The following is a 19,076-nucleotide window of genomic DNA, read 5'->3' on the forward strand; positions in this document are numbered from 1 at the left end:
TTAACACTAATCATGTCTCAGCCTTCTTAAGTGGCTGAGACATGATTAGTGTTCAGGTGAGAATTCAGATGTGCTGAATTCTCTCTATTCACTAGACTCTAGGATGCTTGGGGTTAGAAATCTTGTTTACTATGTCTATATATTGAGACAGGCTTTCACTCTGTCACCCAAGTTGGAGTGCCATGGCACGATCATGGCTCACCGCAGGCTCAAACTCTCAGGCTCAAGTGACCTTCCCACCTCAGCCTCCTGAGTAGCTGGGTCCACAGGCATGTACCACCATACCCAGCTAATTTTTATTTTTTTGTAAAGACAGGGTCTCACTATGTTGCCCAGACTGGTCTCAAACTCCTTGGCTCAAGCAATTTGCCTACCTCGGCCCCCCAGCGTGTTGGGATTACAGGCATGAGCCACTGCACATGGCCAGAACTTATTTATTTTATTACAGTTTTATCCTCATGCCTTGCCCTAGGGACACATGATAGATGCTCACTCAGTTCATGTTGGTTGAATACATAAATAGATATTTATAAAGAAACATTCACATTCTGAAGTGAATTGAATCTGAGCCTTGTTGAGAGAAGGAGAAAAGGAAATAAAAGCATTCCCGTGAGACCAATGTACACTCACTCACACACACACACACACACGTACACACACAGACACAGACACACGCACTCCTCTCAATATGAGCCCCTCCAGCTACACACATCCTCCATTTCTGAACACATGGACATGTGCATATTCAACTGTTACGATTTAACTATTTTTCAGTTTGTGAAGAAATATGGGAACCTTTTTAGCTTGGAGCTTGGTGACATATCTGCAGTTCTTATTACTGGCTTGCCCTTAATCAAAGAAGCCCTTATCCACATGGACCAAAACTTTGGGAACCGCCCCGTGACCCCTATACGAGAACATATATTTAAGAAAAATGGTAAGTTTCTTGGCCAACGAAAGGTGAGTGTTTGATGTTGATAGTCCTATAATCTGTTAAAGGCACCTTGGTGACTGTAATTTTCCAACACTCCTAGAAACCAGCCCCATAATAAACTTCCTGCCACTAAAGAAAGCTGGATATTCACATTTCCTGATTGAAGTCACTCCCTCAGAAGATTTGATAAGATCATCCCTCACTGGGATTTGGGAGAAACTACATGCCCTGCCCAAACCTACTCTGGATGCTTTTATAATGAAGTAACCACATTACCCATTTATAGCAGAGGAACGTGTTCTCTCTGTTTTCCTCTTCCAACCCTCTCTCCTTAGGAAAATGGATGTGGATCTTCCTCCTTCTGCTGCTGCTTCTTCCTGTCGCTATTTCCTTATTCTCTTTCATTAAGGTTGTGCCACACAGAGGATCTTGAGCCTTCTGGTCTATGATAGAACAGATTGGCATGAACAGATTGGCATGAACACTTAAAATTACCATTAAATATAATGAAACATTTAAAAATTGAAATGAAAATCTCAAATCTATTATTCTATTAAATCACCACTTTTAGGTGTGAAGGGGGCCAGCCCTTCCACACCTATGGGTATTTCTCATCAAGTGGGACAAGAGACTGAGAAAAGAAATAAGACACAGAGACAAAGTATAGAGAAAGAAAAGTGGGCCCAGGGGACTGGCGCTCAGCATACCAAGGACCTGCACTGGCACCAGTCTCTGACTTCCCTCAGTATTTATTAATTACTATTTTCAGTATCTCAGCAGGAGGAATGCGGCAGGAGAGCAGAGTGATAGTGGGGAGAAGGTCAGCAAGAAAACATGTGAGCAAAGGAATCTGTGTCACAAATAAGTTCAAGGGAAGGTACTATGCCTGGACATGCACGTAGGCCAGATTTATGCTTTTCTCCACCCAAACATCTCAGTAGAGTAAAGAGTAACAGAGCAGCATTGCTGCCAACATGTCTCACCTCCTGCCATAGGGTGGTTTTTCTCCTATCTCAGAATTGAACAAATGTACAATCGGGTTTTATACCGAAACATTCCATTCCCAAGGGCAGGCAGGAGACAGTGGCCTTCCTCTATCTCAACTGCAAGGGGCTTTCCTCTTTTATTAATCCTCCCCAGCACAGACCCTTCACGGGTGTCAGGCTGGGGGACGGTCAGGTCTTTCTCATCCCATGAGGCCATATTTCAGACTATCACATGGGGAGAAACCTTGGACAATACCCGACTTCCAGGGGAGAGGTCCCTGCAGCTTTTCACAGTGCATTGCGCCCCTGGTTTGTCAAGACTAGAGAATGGCAATGATTTTACCAAGAATACTGCTTGTAAGCATTTTGTTAACAAGGCACATCCTGCACAGCCCTAGATCCCTTAAACATTGATTCCATACAACATATGTTTTTGTGAGCTCAAGGTTGGGGCAAAGAGATTGGGGCAAAGAGGTTGGGGAAAAGTTACAAATTAACAGCATCTCAGGGCAAAGTGATTGTTCAGGGTACAGGTCAAAATGGAATTTCTTGTGTCTTCCCTTTCTACATAGACACAGTAACAGTCTGATCTCTCTTTCTTTACCCTACAAGGTGCTTCTCAATTCTTAGAAATATTTCATCAGTTAATTCTTTATCCATTCACTGTATTATCTGCCTTGTGAAGCATGGTACTAGGCATGAGTGATGGAACAGTGAGAAGAATAGATAAAATCCATATCCTATGTAGTTTATATTCTATGCAGAAAGAAAAATAGTATCAGTTAACTATAATAGAAGCCTACAGTGTTATGAAGTCAAGTTCAGGATGTACTTATTAATGCAGTCCTGGGATGCAGAAAAAGTAAATAAATATTCATTTAATAAACTGGTGAAACAATCTGGCAGACAGAATAAAAAATGAAAAGTCCCTGAAGTGAAAAGGACAGGGAACTTGAAGAAATGAAAGGTGGCCAACATGACAAGCATGGGGATTAAAAGGAGATAATTAAAGGGAGATGAAGCTACTGAGCTTGGCTAGGAATAGTTCACGCAGGTTCCTGTTAAGCATACTAGTTGTTATCCTAACATTAATGGAAGCTCTTGAATGGCTTTAAGTAGAGAAGGGAATTATATTTACACTGTGTATTTTTAAGTTTCATTTAGGCTGCCATTCAGAGAATAGAAGAAAGGGAGCAAGGGACTTTTGTAGCATTTTAGGTTACAGACAGTGGTAGCTCAGGCTAGGAAGGTCCAATAGCAGTAGGGAAATAACAGTAGGTTAGTCCAAGATAGTAGCAGTGAAGACCTGGATTTGAGATATCCAGGAAGGTACACCTCTTAAGACATGATGATGTAGGTGCAGGGAGAAGGAGGTGTTGAGGTGACACTCAAATGGGTAGATGATGGAAAGAAGGAACACTTAGAAGAGTACAAGGTATTTGGTTTAGTTGGGCATGGGTGAAAAGTCATATGGAGAAAACTGTGAGTTCAATCATGGATATGCCGAATTCAAAATACCTTTAAGTCAGCAAAGTCGAGCAGGCAGCGTTGTATATATGCTTCTGGAGCTCAGGGACAGAAATAGATGGTCACTATCAATAGATGTTATTTAAAATTTTAGGAGTTGATAAGATTTCCCAGAAATAGAGTATAGGGTGAGAAAAAGAAGAGGTTTTAGATGAAGAAGAAGTTCCTGAAGAACTCCACCATTTCAAGATTTAATAGAAGATGAACCAGCAAAATATATAGGAAGTTGCTGGCAGAGAATTAGAAAGAAAATCTGGAGACAGTGGTATCCTGAGCACCACTGGAAGGCAGTATTTCAAGAAAGAAGTGTCTACTGCTGCTGCAAGTAAGACGAGGTCAAAAGGTATCCCTGGATATGACAACAAGGAGGACCAATTCAGTGGGTGAGCAGGCCATAGTCAGATATTAAAAGGTGTTGAGGAGTGCTCTGGAACTGAAGAAATTGAAAGGAGTATGGCATTACCTGTGTTATAAAACAAATGATGGTCTGTCAAACACACAAAAATTTTTTTTTCTTTGCTTGTACTCTTCTTTCTGTATGGAACTTTCACTCCTCCTTGATCTCTTGATTCCTTACATCATCTTTTAATGTCCAGGTTAGATAGGACCTCTCCTATAAAGCCTTTCTTAGCCTTAGCCTCTTTAAGAGTATGGGCATTGTCTTGACCATTAGTGCATTCCTAGTGTTTAGCATAACATAAATACTTAACTTTACTTATGTAACTAATAATCAAAGCATGGGCTTTGGAATAAGGCAGACCTGAAATTGAATACCTGTTTAGTTGCTTACTTACTGTGAGACCCTGTAAAATGTATTTTATCCTTTATCCCTTGTTCCTCAGTTTTTTCATTAGCAAAATGTGTGGGTGGGGGTGGTAATAATTGTACCTATCCCAGAGAGTTTCTATGAGTACTAAATTATATAATGCACAACAAAATTCATATTAAAGTGCCTGCCATTGCAAGCAATCAGTAAATATTAGCCATTATATCCATTGCTTTGGGATTATTTCTCTGGGCAGTTTTCAAGTGCCTTAATGATCTTCTCCTGTCCTTCATCTGATACACATTCCCATATCATTTGCTGGATATTCATATTATGGAATCAGAATACTGTAATGTTGACTTTCTTTTTCCCAGGATTGATTATGTCAAGTGGCCAGGCATGGAAGGAGCAAAGAAGGTTCACTCTGACAGCACTAAGGAACTTTGGTTTAGGAAAGAAGAGCTTAGAGGAACGCATTCAGGAGGAGGCCCAACACCTCACTGAAGCAATAAAAAAGGAGAACGGTGAGCATTGCATATGACAGAGGTGAGAGACTGTGGCCCATTTGTTCATTGGACAGATACTTACTAAGTGAGTAAGTGCTTGTTCTATGCCCAGCACTGTGCTAGGAATGGAAGATAGAACAGTGAACAACTCTGTCCTCAAAGAGTTTTAGAAGTAAATACACAAAGATGGGCACTAAACACATTACTGAATTTAAGCCCTGGTCCGCAGTTTGACTTCCCTGGAGTTGACTGAATACTTGTTGTATGTCAGATGCAGTGTAAGGTCACGTGGCCAGCTCCTCATATATGGTTCTGCACTAGGTATGTCTTATGCCATGTAAAGTAGACTCTCAGTAGGAAATGGAGACAAATCCATCAGAAGGATCCATCTTGCCCTTCCTCCACCTTCAGGACAGCCTTTTGACCCTCATTTCAAGATCAACAAGGCAGTTTCCAATATCATTTGCTCCATCACCTTCGGAGAACGCTTTGAGTACCAGGATAGTTGGTTTCAGCAGCTGCTGAAGTTACTGGATGAAGTCACATACTTGGAGGCTTCAAAGACATGCCAGGTAAGGCAGCTGTCTCTCCATATCTTTGTTCAGTAAATTGGGGCCAATGTCAGCCACAGATGGGTTTTTCCTTTTAGTTTTTTGTGGGTTTTTGAAGTTAAAATATAACCTTTCAAAACTAATTTCAACACAAACTTATTTGAAATCAGTCTATTGACTTTAGTTTTTTAACTAATATGGAATATTTATATGCAGAAACCATTTCTAACATGCATGTAAAGTACAACATGTTATATGACATATGCCTATCCACCTATGTTGTTCTTTTTAAAAAGAAAAACAATATTGCTGTTGCCCTTCAGTCTCTCCTCTCTGTGTCCTTCCCCAACTCGTCCATTTCCCTCCTCCCTCAGAGGTTCTCTTCTGTATCCTCTTTCTTCCTCAGCAAGTTGCTTTGAGATTCATCTGTGCTGGTTGCTCTTTTTTAATGCAGATTAGTATTTCATTGTATGAATGTGCCACTTTTTGTCAATCTGTTCTGTACTGACGGACATTTGTTTCCAAGTTTTGGATGCTATGAATAAAGCTGCCATGAACATTCTTGTACAAGTGTTCTTGTGGTTACATCCACTCATATTTTTTATATCTGTATCTGGAGATAAAAGATGTTTAAAGATTGCCAAGCTCATTGCATTATTTGCCTGCCCACCAGCACTTAATATCATCAATCTTCTAATTCCATAGAGTGTAGCCATTTGGAGTTCAAACTCACTTCTCCCTTGGTGGGCCCTGCACCACAATTTTTGTCCCTCTAAGCCTTTGAGTCTTTGTCAAAAACTCTGCTCGGTTTCTTGGTTCCTCAGACACTTTTCGACTTTTCGAAATTTGGAAGACATTTCTGGGAGCCGGGGGGAGGGGGGAGAAGTTGACCCCAAATATTGAGTTCATACCCTGGGCTTTCTTCTTCCCCTAAGCCTTATCCTGGAAACTACCTCACTACCTTGATTTGTATGTATGTGTGCTTAAATGTTTACACATGTATCTTTTTCATCTTTTCTTGGTGTTTTCAGTAGAAAGAGTGCCCTTGAATTATGCAGTATGCCATTATCAAAATTTTAAAAAATTTCCTCGGTTTAAAAAAATGACTTTATTTTTGAAAATTACAAATGTGTATAAAAGAATACAATCATGAATCACTGTGTACTCATCAATGAGCTCTAACAATTATCAGCACATGGCCATTTTCACTGTATCTGCATCTATGCCCTACTACCACATTCCCAATGTCCCTGAATTATTTTGGAGCAAATTACAGACCTCAATTATTTGATTCATAAATATTTCAGCATATATTTCTAAAAAAAACCCATTTTAACAAAAATAAAATACCATTGTGCCTGAAAAATATGAACAATAGTTATTTAATGCCTTCAAACACTCAACCAGTGCTCAGATGTCCCCAGATGTCTCATAAGTATTTTTTTTTTGGTGGCAAGCTGCTGGGGTGGTGAGAAGTGGTCCAAGGCTGGATATATTTTTGACAGAGAGCTGAACTGTTTTGCTAGAGGGGTGAGAGAGAAAAGAGGGGTCAAGGATAACCAAGGTTTAAGTGTGAGCAAATAAAAGAGACGGAAAGAGAAGATGGTTTCTGTTGTCTTAAAAAGTGAAAAAATGGCACCATATTATCTGCATGATTATTTTGTCTTTCTCAATTAGCTCTACAATGTCTTTCCATGGATAATGAAATTCCTGCCTGGACCCCACCAAACTCTCTTCAGCAACTGGAAAAAACTGAAATTGTTTGTTTCTCATATGATTGACAAACACAGAAAGGACCGGAATCCTGCAGAAACAAGAGACTTTATTGATGCTTACCTTAAAGAAATGTCAAAGGTGAGAAAACCAAAGTCATTTTGTATTTTGTTCTTAGAGCACAAATAGGGGTATATTAGTTTCCAACTGCTGCTGTAAAATATGATCACAAACTTGGTGCCTAAAATAGCACAGATTGATTCTCTCACAGTTCTAGATATCAGAAGTATGAAATCAGCTTCACCGGGTTACAGGTAAGGTTTTGGCTAGGCTGGATCTCTTTGGAGGTGCTGGAGAAGAATCTGTTTCTATTACTTTCCCAGCTTCTAAGAGCCGCCTATGTCCCTTGGTTTGTTGTCCCCTCCTTCATCTTCAAAGCCAGAAGCACAGCATCTTCTCTTCTCTCTGGTATCTGCTTCCATCCTGACATTCTTTCTCTCTGACTTTGACCCTCTTATTTCCCTCTAATAAAGACTATTATGATAACACTGGGCCCACTGGAATGTTCCAGGATAATCTGCCCATCTCAAAATCCTTAACCACATCTGCAAAGTTCCTTTTTCCCTATAAAGTAACATCCCTAGGTTCCAGACATTAGGATGTGGATGGATATCTTTGTGGGTCATTACTCAGCCTGCTACAGGAGTAAAAATAGGGGCAATATTTCAGAAAATGTAGGGTAGCATTAACTCAGGATTGATGATGCAATTAGAGATAAAGACAAGGGTTAATAGCATTTGTTTTGAGGTCCTGTGAATGCCCAAATACAGCCCTTTCATCCCCCATCCCCTACCCTTTACTGTTATTTGGAGGTATACACAAAGGGGGAACATAGCAGTTAATCCTCAAAGCTCTGTTCTATCATTAGTTGGGCCTGGACCCAATGACCTACCCTTTTCGCAGCCCCCATAGAGAACACAAGTAAAGCTGAGTTGGATGCCAGAGTTTAAAGGCCAACTTTATTAAGGCCTGAGTTGGGCTTTGCCTTCCCTTCTGTTTTGTACCTTTCACTTTCCAACATTATAGGCCAGAGGTGAGGAGGAAACCAAATGGGATGCGTGACCTTTAACACAGTTACCCCTCTGGTTAACACATATCACTGCATCAATACTGTCATCTTTACACATCAGGAATTGGGTCCTACTTCTGGAGTGGAAAGAATGGCGGATTTCTTTCCCTCTTATTTCACCTTATTGGTATGACATTTATAGAAGTATTGTTTTCTCCTCAGAGGAGGAGACTCGCTATATGTTGTGCAGGTAAGGAAGGGATCATTAACATTAAGAGCAACATTGGACAAATTGAAGTTTCCAGAAGATGATGGTAAAGATGACAGAGTATCATGAGGAATGGTTGGTAGAATCAGTGAGGTTCAAATTGGAAAGAAAAAGCTGAATGAAGAGATATGAGAATTGTTGTTCATAAGAGAAATTCCATTTGCCTTTTCTGTTATCAGTACAAGTGTTTGTTGAGTATTTGCTCTGCGTCCTTGCATTCATATAATTCATAATGCCCTCTTAAGAGGTGTGCACTCCTATTTCCAGTATATAAAACAGGAAACTGAAGAACAGAGAGGTTAAGTAACTTGCCCTAGGTCACACAGCTGCTAATTGAAGTGGTTAATATTGGAAGCCAAATCTGTCTCGTTCACATCCCATTCTCCTTTCACTGTACTAAAAGCTTCCCCAAATTATAGGCATAAGAAAATAATTGTCTTGATTTTCATCCATCCAAAGGTGTCCAGCACTTGGGGCAGGACAGTGCTAATGATATTGCTGTAATAAGAGTCTGCCTTCTGAAGAGGCCAAAGGGAAAACTGTTTCTTTTGGGGACCTTTTCTTCCAAATGTCCTCCTAGGATGAAGCCCCTGTGTGTTACGGCAATCAGGAATCCTCTGAATAAACCAATAAATAACATCAAACATTGTGTTTTCTAGCACACAGGCAATCCTACTTCAAGTTTCCATGAAGAAAACCTCATCTGCAGCACCCTGGACCTCTTCTTTGCCGGAACCGAGACAACTTCCACAACTCTGCGATGGGCTCTGCTTTATATGGCCCTCTACCCAGAAATCCAAGGTGAGCATGTCGGTGAGTAAGCCTGAACCAGGACAGAATAGTGCCTCCTGGGATGTGCTGCCTGAAGTCGGGGTCAGAAGATAGCATTGTAGGATGAAAAGAGAGGCAGAACAGTTATGAGTGATGAGGACTTGGAAACTGCACATTCTTCACATTTTCTGTCTGAATTGTGATGGGCCCAGGTAATACAAATGTAAGAGAGAATCCCTGTCGTCAAGAAGCTCAGAGGCAAGAGGGAAATCAACGAAGTCAGTCGACATTGAGATAGTTCCAGGAAACAGTTAACTTTCTGATGTGAAAGTCTAGTTGTGTCCTTCCCTTCTTTTAAGTGATGCCTTCCAATTTCCTCCTGAATAATGTTCAAGCACTTTAGTCTGGTATATATTAACCTCCGATATGCCCCTTCTGCCTGTCTAGCCTTGGCCCCACCTACCCTCCATGGTGGCCTCGCTAAGTGACACGTCACTTTCTTTGCAGTCTATATTTATGCCTCTATGTCGTGATATATGCTTTTCCCTCTACTTGCCCAGTTTTCCTACATAGTAAACTCCTAGCTCTTCTTGAAGAATCTGTTCAAGTACTACCTCTCTAAGATGTTTCTGTGCTCCCCTAGGAAATTATTAGCATTTTCTCCCTCCAGAGATGATGTAATGTGCCTTTATTACTAGGCTTATCATGTATTATCTATATATAGCTTCCCCACAGACTATAGTCCACTCAAGAATGATGTTCTCATCATTTTTCTTCCTCCAGCTTCCAGAAAATTTTGAACATATGGGGGTGGGAACTCTTAACAATACAGTTTTTCAAATTGTGGGTAACTGTTTATTAATGAGGCATAAAATCAATTTAGTGAATCAAGACCAATATTTTTTACTTAAGATAAAAATAGAAAAGATCAGAGTGCTTCCCATGTACTAAGGTAAGTTTGTTTACAGAACTTTATTTTTTTCATCTGAAGTTGCATAACGTATGCTTTATATATATATTTAGGTATATGCATCCAGGGTCATGCTCAGTTAAAAAGGCTAGTAACAAACACATAAGCACTGTATGATTCCACTTACATGAGTTATCAAGAATAGTGAAATTCCTAGAGACACAAAGTAGAATGATGGTGGCCAGAGGCTGAGGGAGGGGATATAGAGCTTCAGTTCTGCAAGATGAAAAAGTTCTGGAGAGTGATTGCCTAACAATGTGAATATATTTAATACTACTGAACTGTTCATTTAAAAATGCTAACATGGTAAATTTTATGTTATGGGTATTTTACCCCCAAATAAGATGTTTTTCAAAAATGATAATTTATTTCGCTTTCAGGTAAAAAAAAAAATCCAAACTAGGCTTTGCAAAGCCATTAGGGTTCCCAGCTCCTTCCAACTTGTTGCTCTGTTGTGATTAGAATGCTGCCCTTGTTAGCACTCTGTAAGACAGCTCACCAATAGGCTTTCCACCAGTAGGAAGCAAAAGGGGGAAGGAAGTGCATATCCTTTCTTTAGGAACCTGTTCCAAGGATTAAACATCACTTCTGCTTACATTCTATTAGCCAGAATTGAGTAATATGGTCACACTTAGTTACAATAGGACCTGGAAAATATATTCTTTTTTCTCGCTCTGTCACCCAGGCTGGAGTGCAGTGGCACCATCTCGGCTCACTGCAAGCTCTGCCTCCCGGGTTCATGCCATTCTCCTGCCTCAGCCTCCTGAGTAGCTGGGACTACAGGCACCCGCCACCACGCCCGGCTAATTTTTTGTATTTTTAGTAGAGATGGGATTTCACCGTGTTAGCCAGGATGGTCTTGATCTCCTGACCTCGTGATCCGCCTGCCTTGGCCTCCCAAAGTGCTGGGATTACAAGCGTGAGGAAAATATATTCTTTAGCTGGGCAGTCAGGTCTCCAGCTAAAATCTCTATTACTCTAGAAAAAGAGAAAAGAGATAAGACTGCTACAGTTTCTCTCTTTGGCTAGGTGACCACTCAACCAATGAAAGAAACTGGGAGCAGTCCTATCTGGTCACACAAATCTCAAAACATCAGTTCATGTGAATCTCAAAACATCCTTAAGATGAAGGTAGATTTATCCTCACTAATCAAATAAGGAACTGAGGTTTAAAGAGTGTAAGTAACTTGCAGCATCAATGTTGTAGAGCAAGAGTTTGCAACCTGATGGGTCTTACCTCAGGGCCCACTTTCCACTCTTATATATCTACCTGAGAAATTAGAGTCTGTAGATCTGCTATGGGTTGAATATTTGGGCCCACCCCAGCCCAAATTTATATGTTGAAACCTCATTACCAGTGTGATGATATTAGGAGGTGGGGCCTTTGGGAGGTAATTAGCCTTCAGGAATGGGAGTAGTACTGTTATAAAAGAGACTCCAGAGAGCTGCCTCACTCCTTCTACTGTGTAAGGACACACTGAGAAAGTGCCATTTGTATACCAGAAAGTGGGTCTTCACCAGACACCAAGTCTGCTGGGGTCTGATGTGATGAAGTTTAGCCATGTTAATCCTGGTCATTCCATCCCATAGCCTAACCAGGCTCAAGGAGATTTACAGAGGTGGTAGTTTTCTGAATAAGCCTTTCAAAAGGTTAAGAACCATTTTATTTCTTGCAACCTGATCACTAATTGAAATACAACAGATGACATCTTAGAGACCACTCATACCTCTTTATAATAAAGCATAAAAGTTTAAAAAGTAATAGAACCCTTCCCTCTTTACCAGAAAAAGTACAAGCTGAGATTGACAGAGTGATTGGCCAGGGGCAGCAGCCGAGCACAGCCGCCCGGGAGTCCATGCCCTACACCAATGCTGTCATCCATGAGGTGCAGAGAATGGGCAACATCATCCCCCTGAACGTTCCCAGGGAAGTGACAGTTGATACCACTTTGGCTGGGTACCACCTGCCCAAGGTAATTAAGCAGATCTTCAAGCCCATCTTTTAGATGGGGTAGAAACTTGAACTTGAGAAGTGACATTTATTCTTGTCCTGAGGAATCATTTAAATGGAAGAAAAAGATGTCTTATACCTGATATAATACTAGATTTTCTCCATGTGTAGTCTTCAACTAGATAAATAGGTATTGTGGGGAGGGGAGCAGGAAGGATCCCTACGTTAAATATGTTTAGATAAAGACTGGCTTTTCTTTCCTGTGGGGCCTCTCAGTGTTTTTACTATGCTAATGTGCATCGTGAGTCTGTGGGCACGTGGCAGGCAGCAGTTCTAGGTCAGACTTTATCACAGAACACTTTTCTTTGTTTTGGTAGAACATCTCACCAGACTAGGGATCTGCCAAACTTTGGGAAATTCTGCTTCATGAACCTGGGGTTCTAGAATGCTAAAATGTGAAAGGACATTTAAGACCACCTGGGACAACATCATATTAATGCTGGTGTTTTTAACATAATATCCCCACAGGTATTTTTCCAGTTATTTCTTATAGTCCCGTGATGTATAATTTATTAATTAATGTATGTATTTATTTATTTGAGACGGAGTCTCGCTCTGTTGCTTCCAAGTAGCTGGGACTACAAGCATGCGCCACTATGCCCAGCTAATTTTTGTATTTTTAGTGGAGATGGGGTTTCACCATGTTGGTTGGCCAGGATGGTCTCGATCTCTTGACCTCGTGATCCACCCATCTCGGCCTCCCAAAGTGCTGGGATTACAGGTGTGAGCCACTGCTTCTGACAGATGTATAATTTATTATCTTATAAGAAAGCCAATCTAAGCGTGTGCAATATTCATTACTGGGAAGGGAAAGAAAGGAGCGAACATGTATTAAGCAATGATTATGGGTTGTGGACAATGTGGTCTCTTTCAAAATATCTTATTCAATTCTCAGAGTAAGTTTACTCAGAAGAGGCTTGTTATTTCCATGTTATGGATTGCGAAGTCAAGGCTCAGAAAAATTAGGTTTGCATGAGATCTCTCAACTATGAAGAGTTGGGATCTGGAAGCAGATCTGTTCTGTTTCTTTGTGAGACACCATGCTCCCTTCACAGGAGTTGCTTTACTTTGACTTTAAAGGCATCTCCCTATTATTTTTTCAATTGGTCTAAGTTAAATTCCCTGTACTCATAAATGGAACCTTTCTTTTTCTTTCAACTTTTGTTTTAGATTCAGGGAGTACATGTGTAGGCTCGTTACAAGGGTACATTGCACGATGCTGAAGTTTGGAGTATGATTGAACCATTACCCAGGTGACTGGCATAGTATCCAATTAGTAATTTTTCAACCCTTGCCCCGCTCTCTCCTCCAATAATCCCCAGTGTCTATTGTTCCTATCTTTATGTCCATGTCTATCCGATGTTTACCTCCCATTATAAGTAAGAACATGCAGTATTTCATTTTCTGTTTCTGCGACAAACAGAATTCTGATGTCACTCCACTCGCCACTCTTAGGATCTCTGCAGACAACTATCCTGTGCCCTCTAGTGCCCTCTCCTCACATTGCACATTTTCAGTTCCTTTCCTTGCTTTCTAACCACTTTGGTCAGCCTCTGTGGATCAATTCCAGTCTGTCTAAGTACCTCTGAGTGTGTCATACCTGGGGAAAATCTCGAGAAGTAGAATCAGAAGAGCTTACCCATTGGGCACTACTTGGTTACTATCCCTGCAGAGCCAGGAAAAGCAGCTGTTACATTTACTATTTCCTTACTGATTGAACATCTAGTGGATAAAGGCTGAGGTCTAAATTCCCCAGGTGCCATTTGCATTTTTCTAGCAATTTATTTAACTCAAGGAAACCAGCTTGACTTCTTCTGCTGCTGATTTTTGTCAGCTTTAAAAATCATCTTGGGCACCGACAAATTGAAATAACCGTGTGTTACACAGTCTACGAGCTATGACTTTGACATCAAATAGACCTAATTCAAATCATGGCTCTGCCTCCTCCCACTCTTTGACTCTGGGCCCATTATTTTACCTCTCAAAGCTTCAATTTCTTCATCTGAAAAATGCATTTAAACCTACTTAACAAGATCCACATGGAGGTAAAATGAGATCATGCATGTAGGGCATTTAACCCAGTACTTAGTACAGAAAGTGCTTAAAATAGCAATTATTGGCTGGGCATGGTGGCTCACATCCGTAATCTCAGCACTTTGGGAGGCTGAGGCGGGTGGATCACCTGAGGTCAGGAGTTCGAGATCAGCCTGGGCAACATGGTGAAAACCGTCTCTACTAAAAATATAAAAACTAGCCAGGCGTGGTGGTGGGCACCTGTAATCCCAGCTACTTGGGAGGCTGAGGCAGGAGAATTGCTTGAACCCAGGAGACGGAGGTTGCAGTGAGCCGACACACTGCACTCCAGCCTCGGTGACAGAGTGAGATTCTGTATTAAAAAAAAAAAGTTATTACTAATATTGACAATCATTGATATTAATTCCTTGAAGTAATATTATATTAATATATTAATATTTGAATGAATTCAACAAACACTACATACCTGAAATGCTCAGGTCTGGCAAAACAACCCTGAGAAAAGTAGTCATGCAAGTACATATTTAGAAACATGATAACTGCCCAAAGGAAAAAACTCACTGTGGTCTATAAAAACACAGACTAGCAGGAGTGGTCAGGGAAGGCTTCCAAAAGGAAGTGATGTTTGAGCTGAGGATTAGCTTCAAGAGTTAGCTTGATGACAAAGTGGGGAGGAAGAACATTCCTGGCAAGGCAAATAGCATTTAAAAAGGGTGTTGAAATAAGTAGGAAAATGGCATGTTTGAGAAACTGAAAGAAGAGCCCTGTAGTGGGAGTACAGGCAGAGGGGGAGAGTGGTGCAGACCAGGACCAGGTGAAGAGTCTTTGCCCTGAGAGCAATGGGTAACTATTGAAGTGTGTCAAGTCCTAGGTATGAGCAGTGGGGGCTGTGGAGGTGGGGAATGACATGACTAAATCATGCTAGAAGCTCACTCTCTTCCAGAGTGTGAAGCAGATTGAAAGGGGTGACAGGATTTGGGGCACAGTTAGGAAACTATAACAGGGGTCCAGGCAAGCCAGGAAGAAGTCTGGACTAAGCATTGGTGGACATGGAATGGAGGTGAAAGTAAAATTGACCAGTCTCACTGATGGGTTGGATAACGACAGAGTAAAGGAAAAGCTCCCTCTGGGAACTCCTGTGTTTCTTAGCATGTACCTGGATGGACAGGGGCTCCTTGCATGGGTCTACCTGATTCTATTACTAAACCTACCGTGGGGAGTGGGGTGCCGTGTACTAGACATTGGAGGAAAGAGAATGGCGAAACCAAGATGAATGAGATGTCTTTTACCTTTGTAGAGCTGCCATCGTTATAGCTTCACTGAGCAGCTGGGCTGGTTTTGGTACAGTGCAGACTGACTGTTGGATTATTCTCTCATCAGTGCATTCATGCCCCCTCCTTCCAAGCCCTACCGAAACTGACCTGTCCCTGTAAGGAAGCTCGATCCTGCAGTCAAGAGTAGCCAGACATCCTTGTTAAAATTCCCAGCAGGGAAATCCAATCTAATTTGAAAGCTGTCCCAGACAAAGAGAAGGGTCCTGGGTTGGGGGACACAGGAGACTGTGTACCACAATTGGGGAGGGTGGGGCAGTATGTTCAGGCCCCCGGCATGGAAGCCTGAGGATGACCACCCCTCTGCATAGGTGTGCTTTTTCATGGGTCAAGCCTTGCCTGAGTCTCTGCTGCCTTCTCTAGGGTACCATGATCCTGACCAATTTGACGGCGCTGCACAGGGACCCCACAGAGTGGGCCACCCCTGACACATTCAATCCGGACCATTTTCTGGAGAATGGACAGTTTAAGAAAAGGGAAGCCTTTATGCCTTTCTCAATAGGTAAGTTGTAGTAAACAGGTGTGTGGGAGTCCAGGGCCCCTCTCCCAGCCCTCCCCTGCTCTCTCCTGTTTTCCCTTGTTTTCATTGGAATGTCTCCAGACAGCCTGGCCAGTGCGACTCACTCCATCTTGCTGTAGGGGGCAGCCCTGGGATTTCCAAGGCTGGGCATTGCTTCAGCCTGCCCTTACTTCCTAAGCCCTCCATTCATTGCCTCTGCTAGAGATTTCAGCTTTCCTGTGTTCTGTCCTCTGGAAAACTGGTGACAGAGATCCAGACTCCACCACCAGCTCACAAAGAGGATTAGGTGCTGCCATTTTTTTTCTTTTTTTGATACGAAGTTTCACTCTTATTGCACAAGGCTGGAATGCAATGCCATGATCTCAGCTCACTGCAACCTCCACCTCCCAGGTTCAAGCGATTCTCCTGCCTCAGCCTCCCTAGTAGCTGGGATTACAGGCATGCACCACCATGCCAGGCTAATTTTTTGTATTTTTAGTAGAGATGAGGTTTCACCATGTTGGCCAGGCTGGTCTCGAACTCCTGACCTCAGGTGATCCACCCGCCTCGGCCTCCCAAAGCCAAAGTGCTGGGATACAGATGTGAGCCACCGCACCCGGTCGGGTGCTGCAATCCTTACTAAATGTTAAAATGTCCTCAGTTCTTTTTAAGGGCTGCCCACTCACACAGAAATAGAGCTGATTTATAATAAGGAGATAGAGAGGGACAAGGGGAAGGAGAAACTTATTTGCCACATGGGCATCAGTCAGTGGCTTAACTTGATTGGATTCTACTCTCTAAGTACTCCCTTGAAAAGGTTATTTGGCCTTTGTAAATTTTAATTCATTTTTTAAAATCTAATTAATACATTTATATAATATGTAACTTGAAAATTAAGAAAGAAGAGGCAGTGAAAACTCTCTTTTTTTCTCTTGTTTTTAAGATAGCCAGGTCCAAAAATATATTTTTAACTCACGACATTGAAAAATCAATAACAAAACTTCTTAGTATGTTCCAGGTTTTGAGTTAGATATGTTGCATAGATTATTTCAAATAATTTCACAATTCTTTAATTCCATCAATATTTATTGAGCATCTATTATGTGTCAAGCATTCAGCCCTAGTGATATGACAATGAATGAGTGAAACAGAAACCAAAACAAAACAAAACTGCTCCCATGGTGCATATGTTCTAGTGTAATCATATAAAGTTTATATTACTATAACCACTTTAGTGATGAGGAAACTGAGGCTTAACCAAGTATAGAAACTAAAGTCATAAAACTCATCTGGCAGAGGTAGGATCAATGTCAACCAGATTAATCAAAAACTAAAGTGGGTGTTCTTGCTAACACTATCTACTGAAAATAACTAAATACTACACAGACCCACGCTGTGGAATGCACGATAGTTTGCTTATTGTTAATTTAAAATATGTATTGATGTTCCGAGACAAGATCATTTTGCTGAGAATGACACTGAGGCTCAGAAAGGGCAGAAACGGAATGACCCATGTTGGTGTGACTCCAAAGCCCATGCTCTCCCCCTGTGCTGTGTTGCCTTAGGTGTCTCTGGGCTGATTCTGATGATCGATGCTGTCTTTATCTTTCTTCATCTAATTCTGTCACCTCCGCTCACACTGGACAGTTCACTTAGAATATGAAAGCTGATATAGGATGTAGGACTGTCTTCCAGTCTTCCTGTCTACAAGAGTTTGAAATTTTGTATTATAGCACAAAGTTTCGGCTGTTATGTTCCAGTTATTATAATTAATTATTCCTGTTCTTTGGCTCTTGCACAACATCCATGTGGAAATGCTAGAAATGTGACCTCTGCATTCCACAAAAAATGCTTCACCTAATGCCAGCTGCAACTGTGATGAGAGGAATCTTATTAGAAGTCCGTGGTTTTAAAAGGAAAAGGGATCCTCTGGGCTAAGTGATGCCTGGATACCATTTCTTCACATCACAGAAGCCTCTTTCTCATAGTTCCTTCATGTCTCCTGTTTTAAAAAAAATTATCTGAATTAGCAGTAGTCTTTTTAAAAACTATGCATGGTGACTCACTGCTGCTTTGCTATTGAGAGTTGTATTGCACCCTCTTAGAGACTTCATTTGCAAGAAAATTGTCTAATTTAATCATTACAACGGCCCAGTTATTAATAGTTAGGCAGAAAATGGATAGGTATCTCCTTTTAATTTAAGATAACTAAAAATAAGAGAGAGTTCTTTCTTATCCAAGATCATATGCTCAAGGAATTTGCAGAACTGGTCCTAAAACTCAAGATTTTATACTTCTAGTCTAGTGTTCTCTCTAGTACGACTAGAATGTAGCTTACTTCCCCATTTAAAGGCCTAAGATTCACTAATTTCATAACATATGCATCAGTTAGCATATTGCTACATAACAAACAGTCCAAAACTCTGCAGCTTAAAACAGTAAGCATGAATTATTGCTCACAAGTCTATAAGTCAGATATGTGGCTCTGCCCATCTTGGCTCGGCCCCCTGGATATCTCTGATCTTGGCCAGTGGTCAACAGGCTGATGGCTGATCTAGGATATCTTCACCTGGGACAGTGGGGCCCTTCTCACATTATCCCTCATCCTCCAGCAAGCTGTCCTGGCTTAGTTACATGGTGGTGATAAGGTCAAAAGAGGGAGAATGGAAGCACACAGGCCTCTTAAGGTCCAGACTGGGAACTGACACACCATCACTTCCATTGCATTATGTTTTCCAACACCAATCATAAGGCCAGCCCCAGTTTAAGGGGAGGGGATATTACTACAATTTTTGATGGGAAGAGCTATGACATCGCATTGCAAATGATGTGGATCCAAGGAGAGGGGAAAATTGAGGCTGCTTTGTTCTTACCATCTCTCTTTCTGACTGAGAAGAATGAAATTCATAGAAGGCAAACAATTTATCTGGGATGTCCCAAAGAAGATGTGATAGGATGGGGACCATTTAAATGGATCAGGAGATAGAAATCTGAAGAATCCAAAGGGTTGACAAAACATCAACACAACTGTCTGTTTTTTTCATCACATGCCCATTTTTTGGCATGCAGTTGCTTTTCCTTGCTGTTCCTTTATTCTTGGTAAAGAGTCTTCTAGAGGACTCTTCCGAAGTCCTCACTTT

The 19,076-nt window shown here is 41.3% G+C and overlaps 2 protein-coding genes across 4 annotated transcripts in view; one reads left to right on the forward strand and one right to left on the reverse strand.

Moving 5' to 3' along the window:
• Positions 1-19,076, forward strand: part of CYP2J2 (cytochrome P450 family 2 subfamily J member 2) — a 43,327-nt gene that overhangs the window by 19,726 nt on the left and 4,525 nt on the right. For 2 of the 3 annotated variants that reach the window (XM_009459007.4, XM_009459001.4), the window contains exons 2-8: positions 775-937; positions 4,588-4,737; positions 5,131-5,291; positions 6,948-7,124; positions 8,980-9,121; positions 11,847-12,034; positions 15,801-15,939. In XM_009459007.4, coding sequence (XP_009457282.2) covers positions 775-937; positions 4,588-4,737; positions 5,131-5,291; positions 6,948-7,124; positions 8,980-9,121; positions 11,847-12,034; positions 15,801-15,939 — 1,120 coding nt within the window. Of the gene's footprint in view, positions 1-774; positions 938-4,587; positions 4,738-5,130; positions 5,292-6,947; positions 7,125-8,979; positions 9,122-11,846; positions 12,035-12,389; positions 12,541-15,800; positions 15,940-19,076 lie in introns of all 3 variants that reach the window. The other variant, XR_010153739.1, reaches the window with a different exon arrangement.
• HOOK1 (hook microtubule tethering protein 1) overlaps positions 17,915-19,076 on the reverse strand; it is an 84,297-nt gene continuing 83,135 nt past the window's right edge. The window contains exon 22 of the mRNA XM_054683557.2: positions 17,915-17,938. Within this exon, the coding sequence (XP_054539532.1) occupies positions 17,930-17,938 (9 nt within the window). The 3' untranslated portion in view covers positions 17,915-17,929. The remainder of the gene's footprint in view (positions 17,939-19,076) is intronic.

The sequence above is a fragment of the Pan troglodytes genome, chromosome 1 (genome assembly GCF_028858775.2).
Source record: "Pan troglodytes isolate AG18354 chromosome 1, NHGRI_mPanTro3-v2.0_pri, whole genome shotgun sequence".
NCBI lineage: Eukaryota > Metazoa > Chordata > Mammalia > Primates > Hominidae > Pan > Pan troglodytes.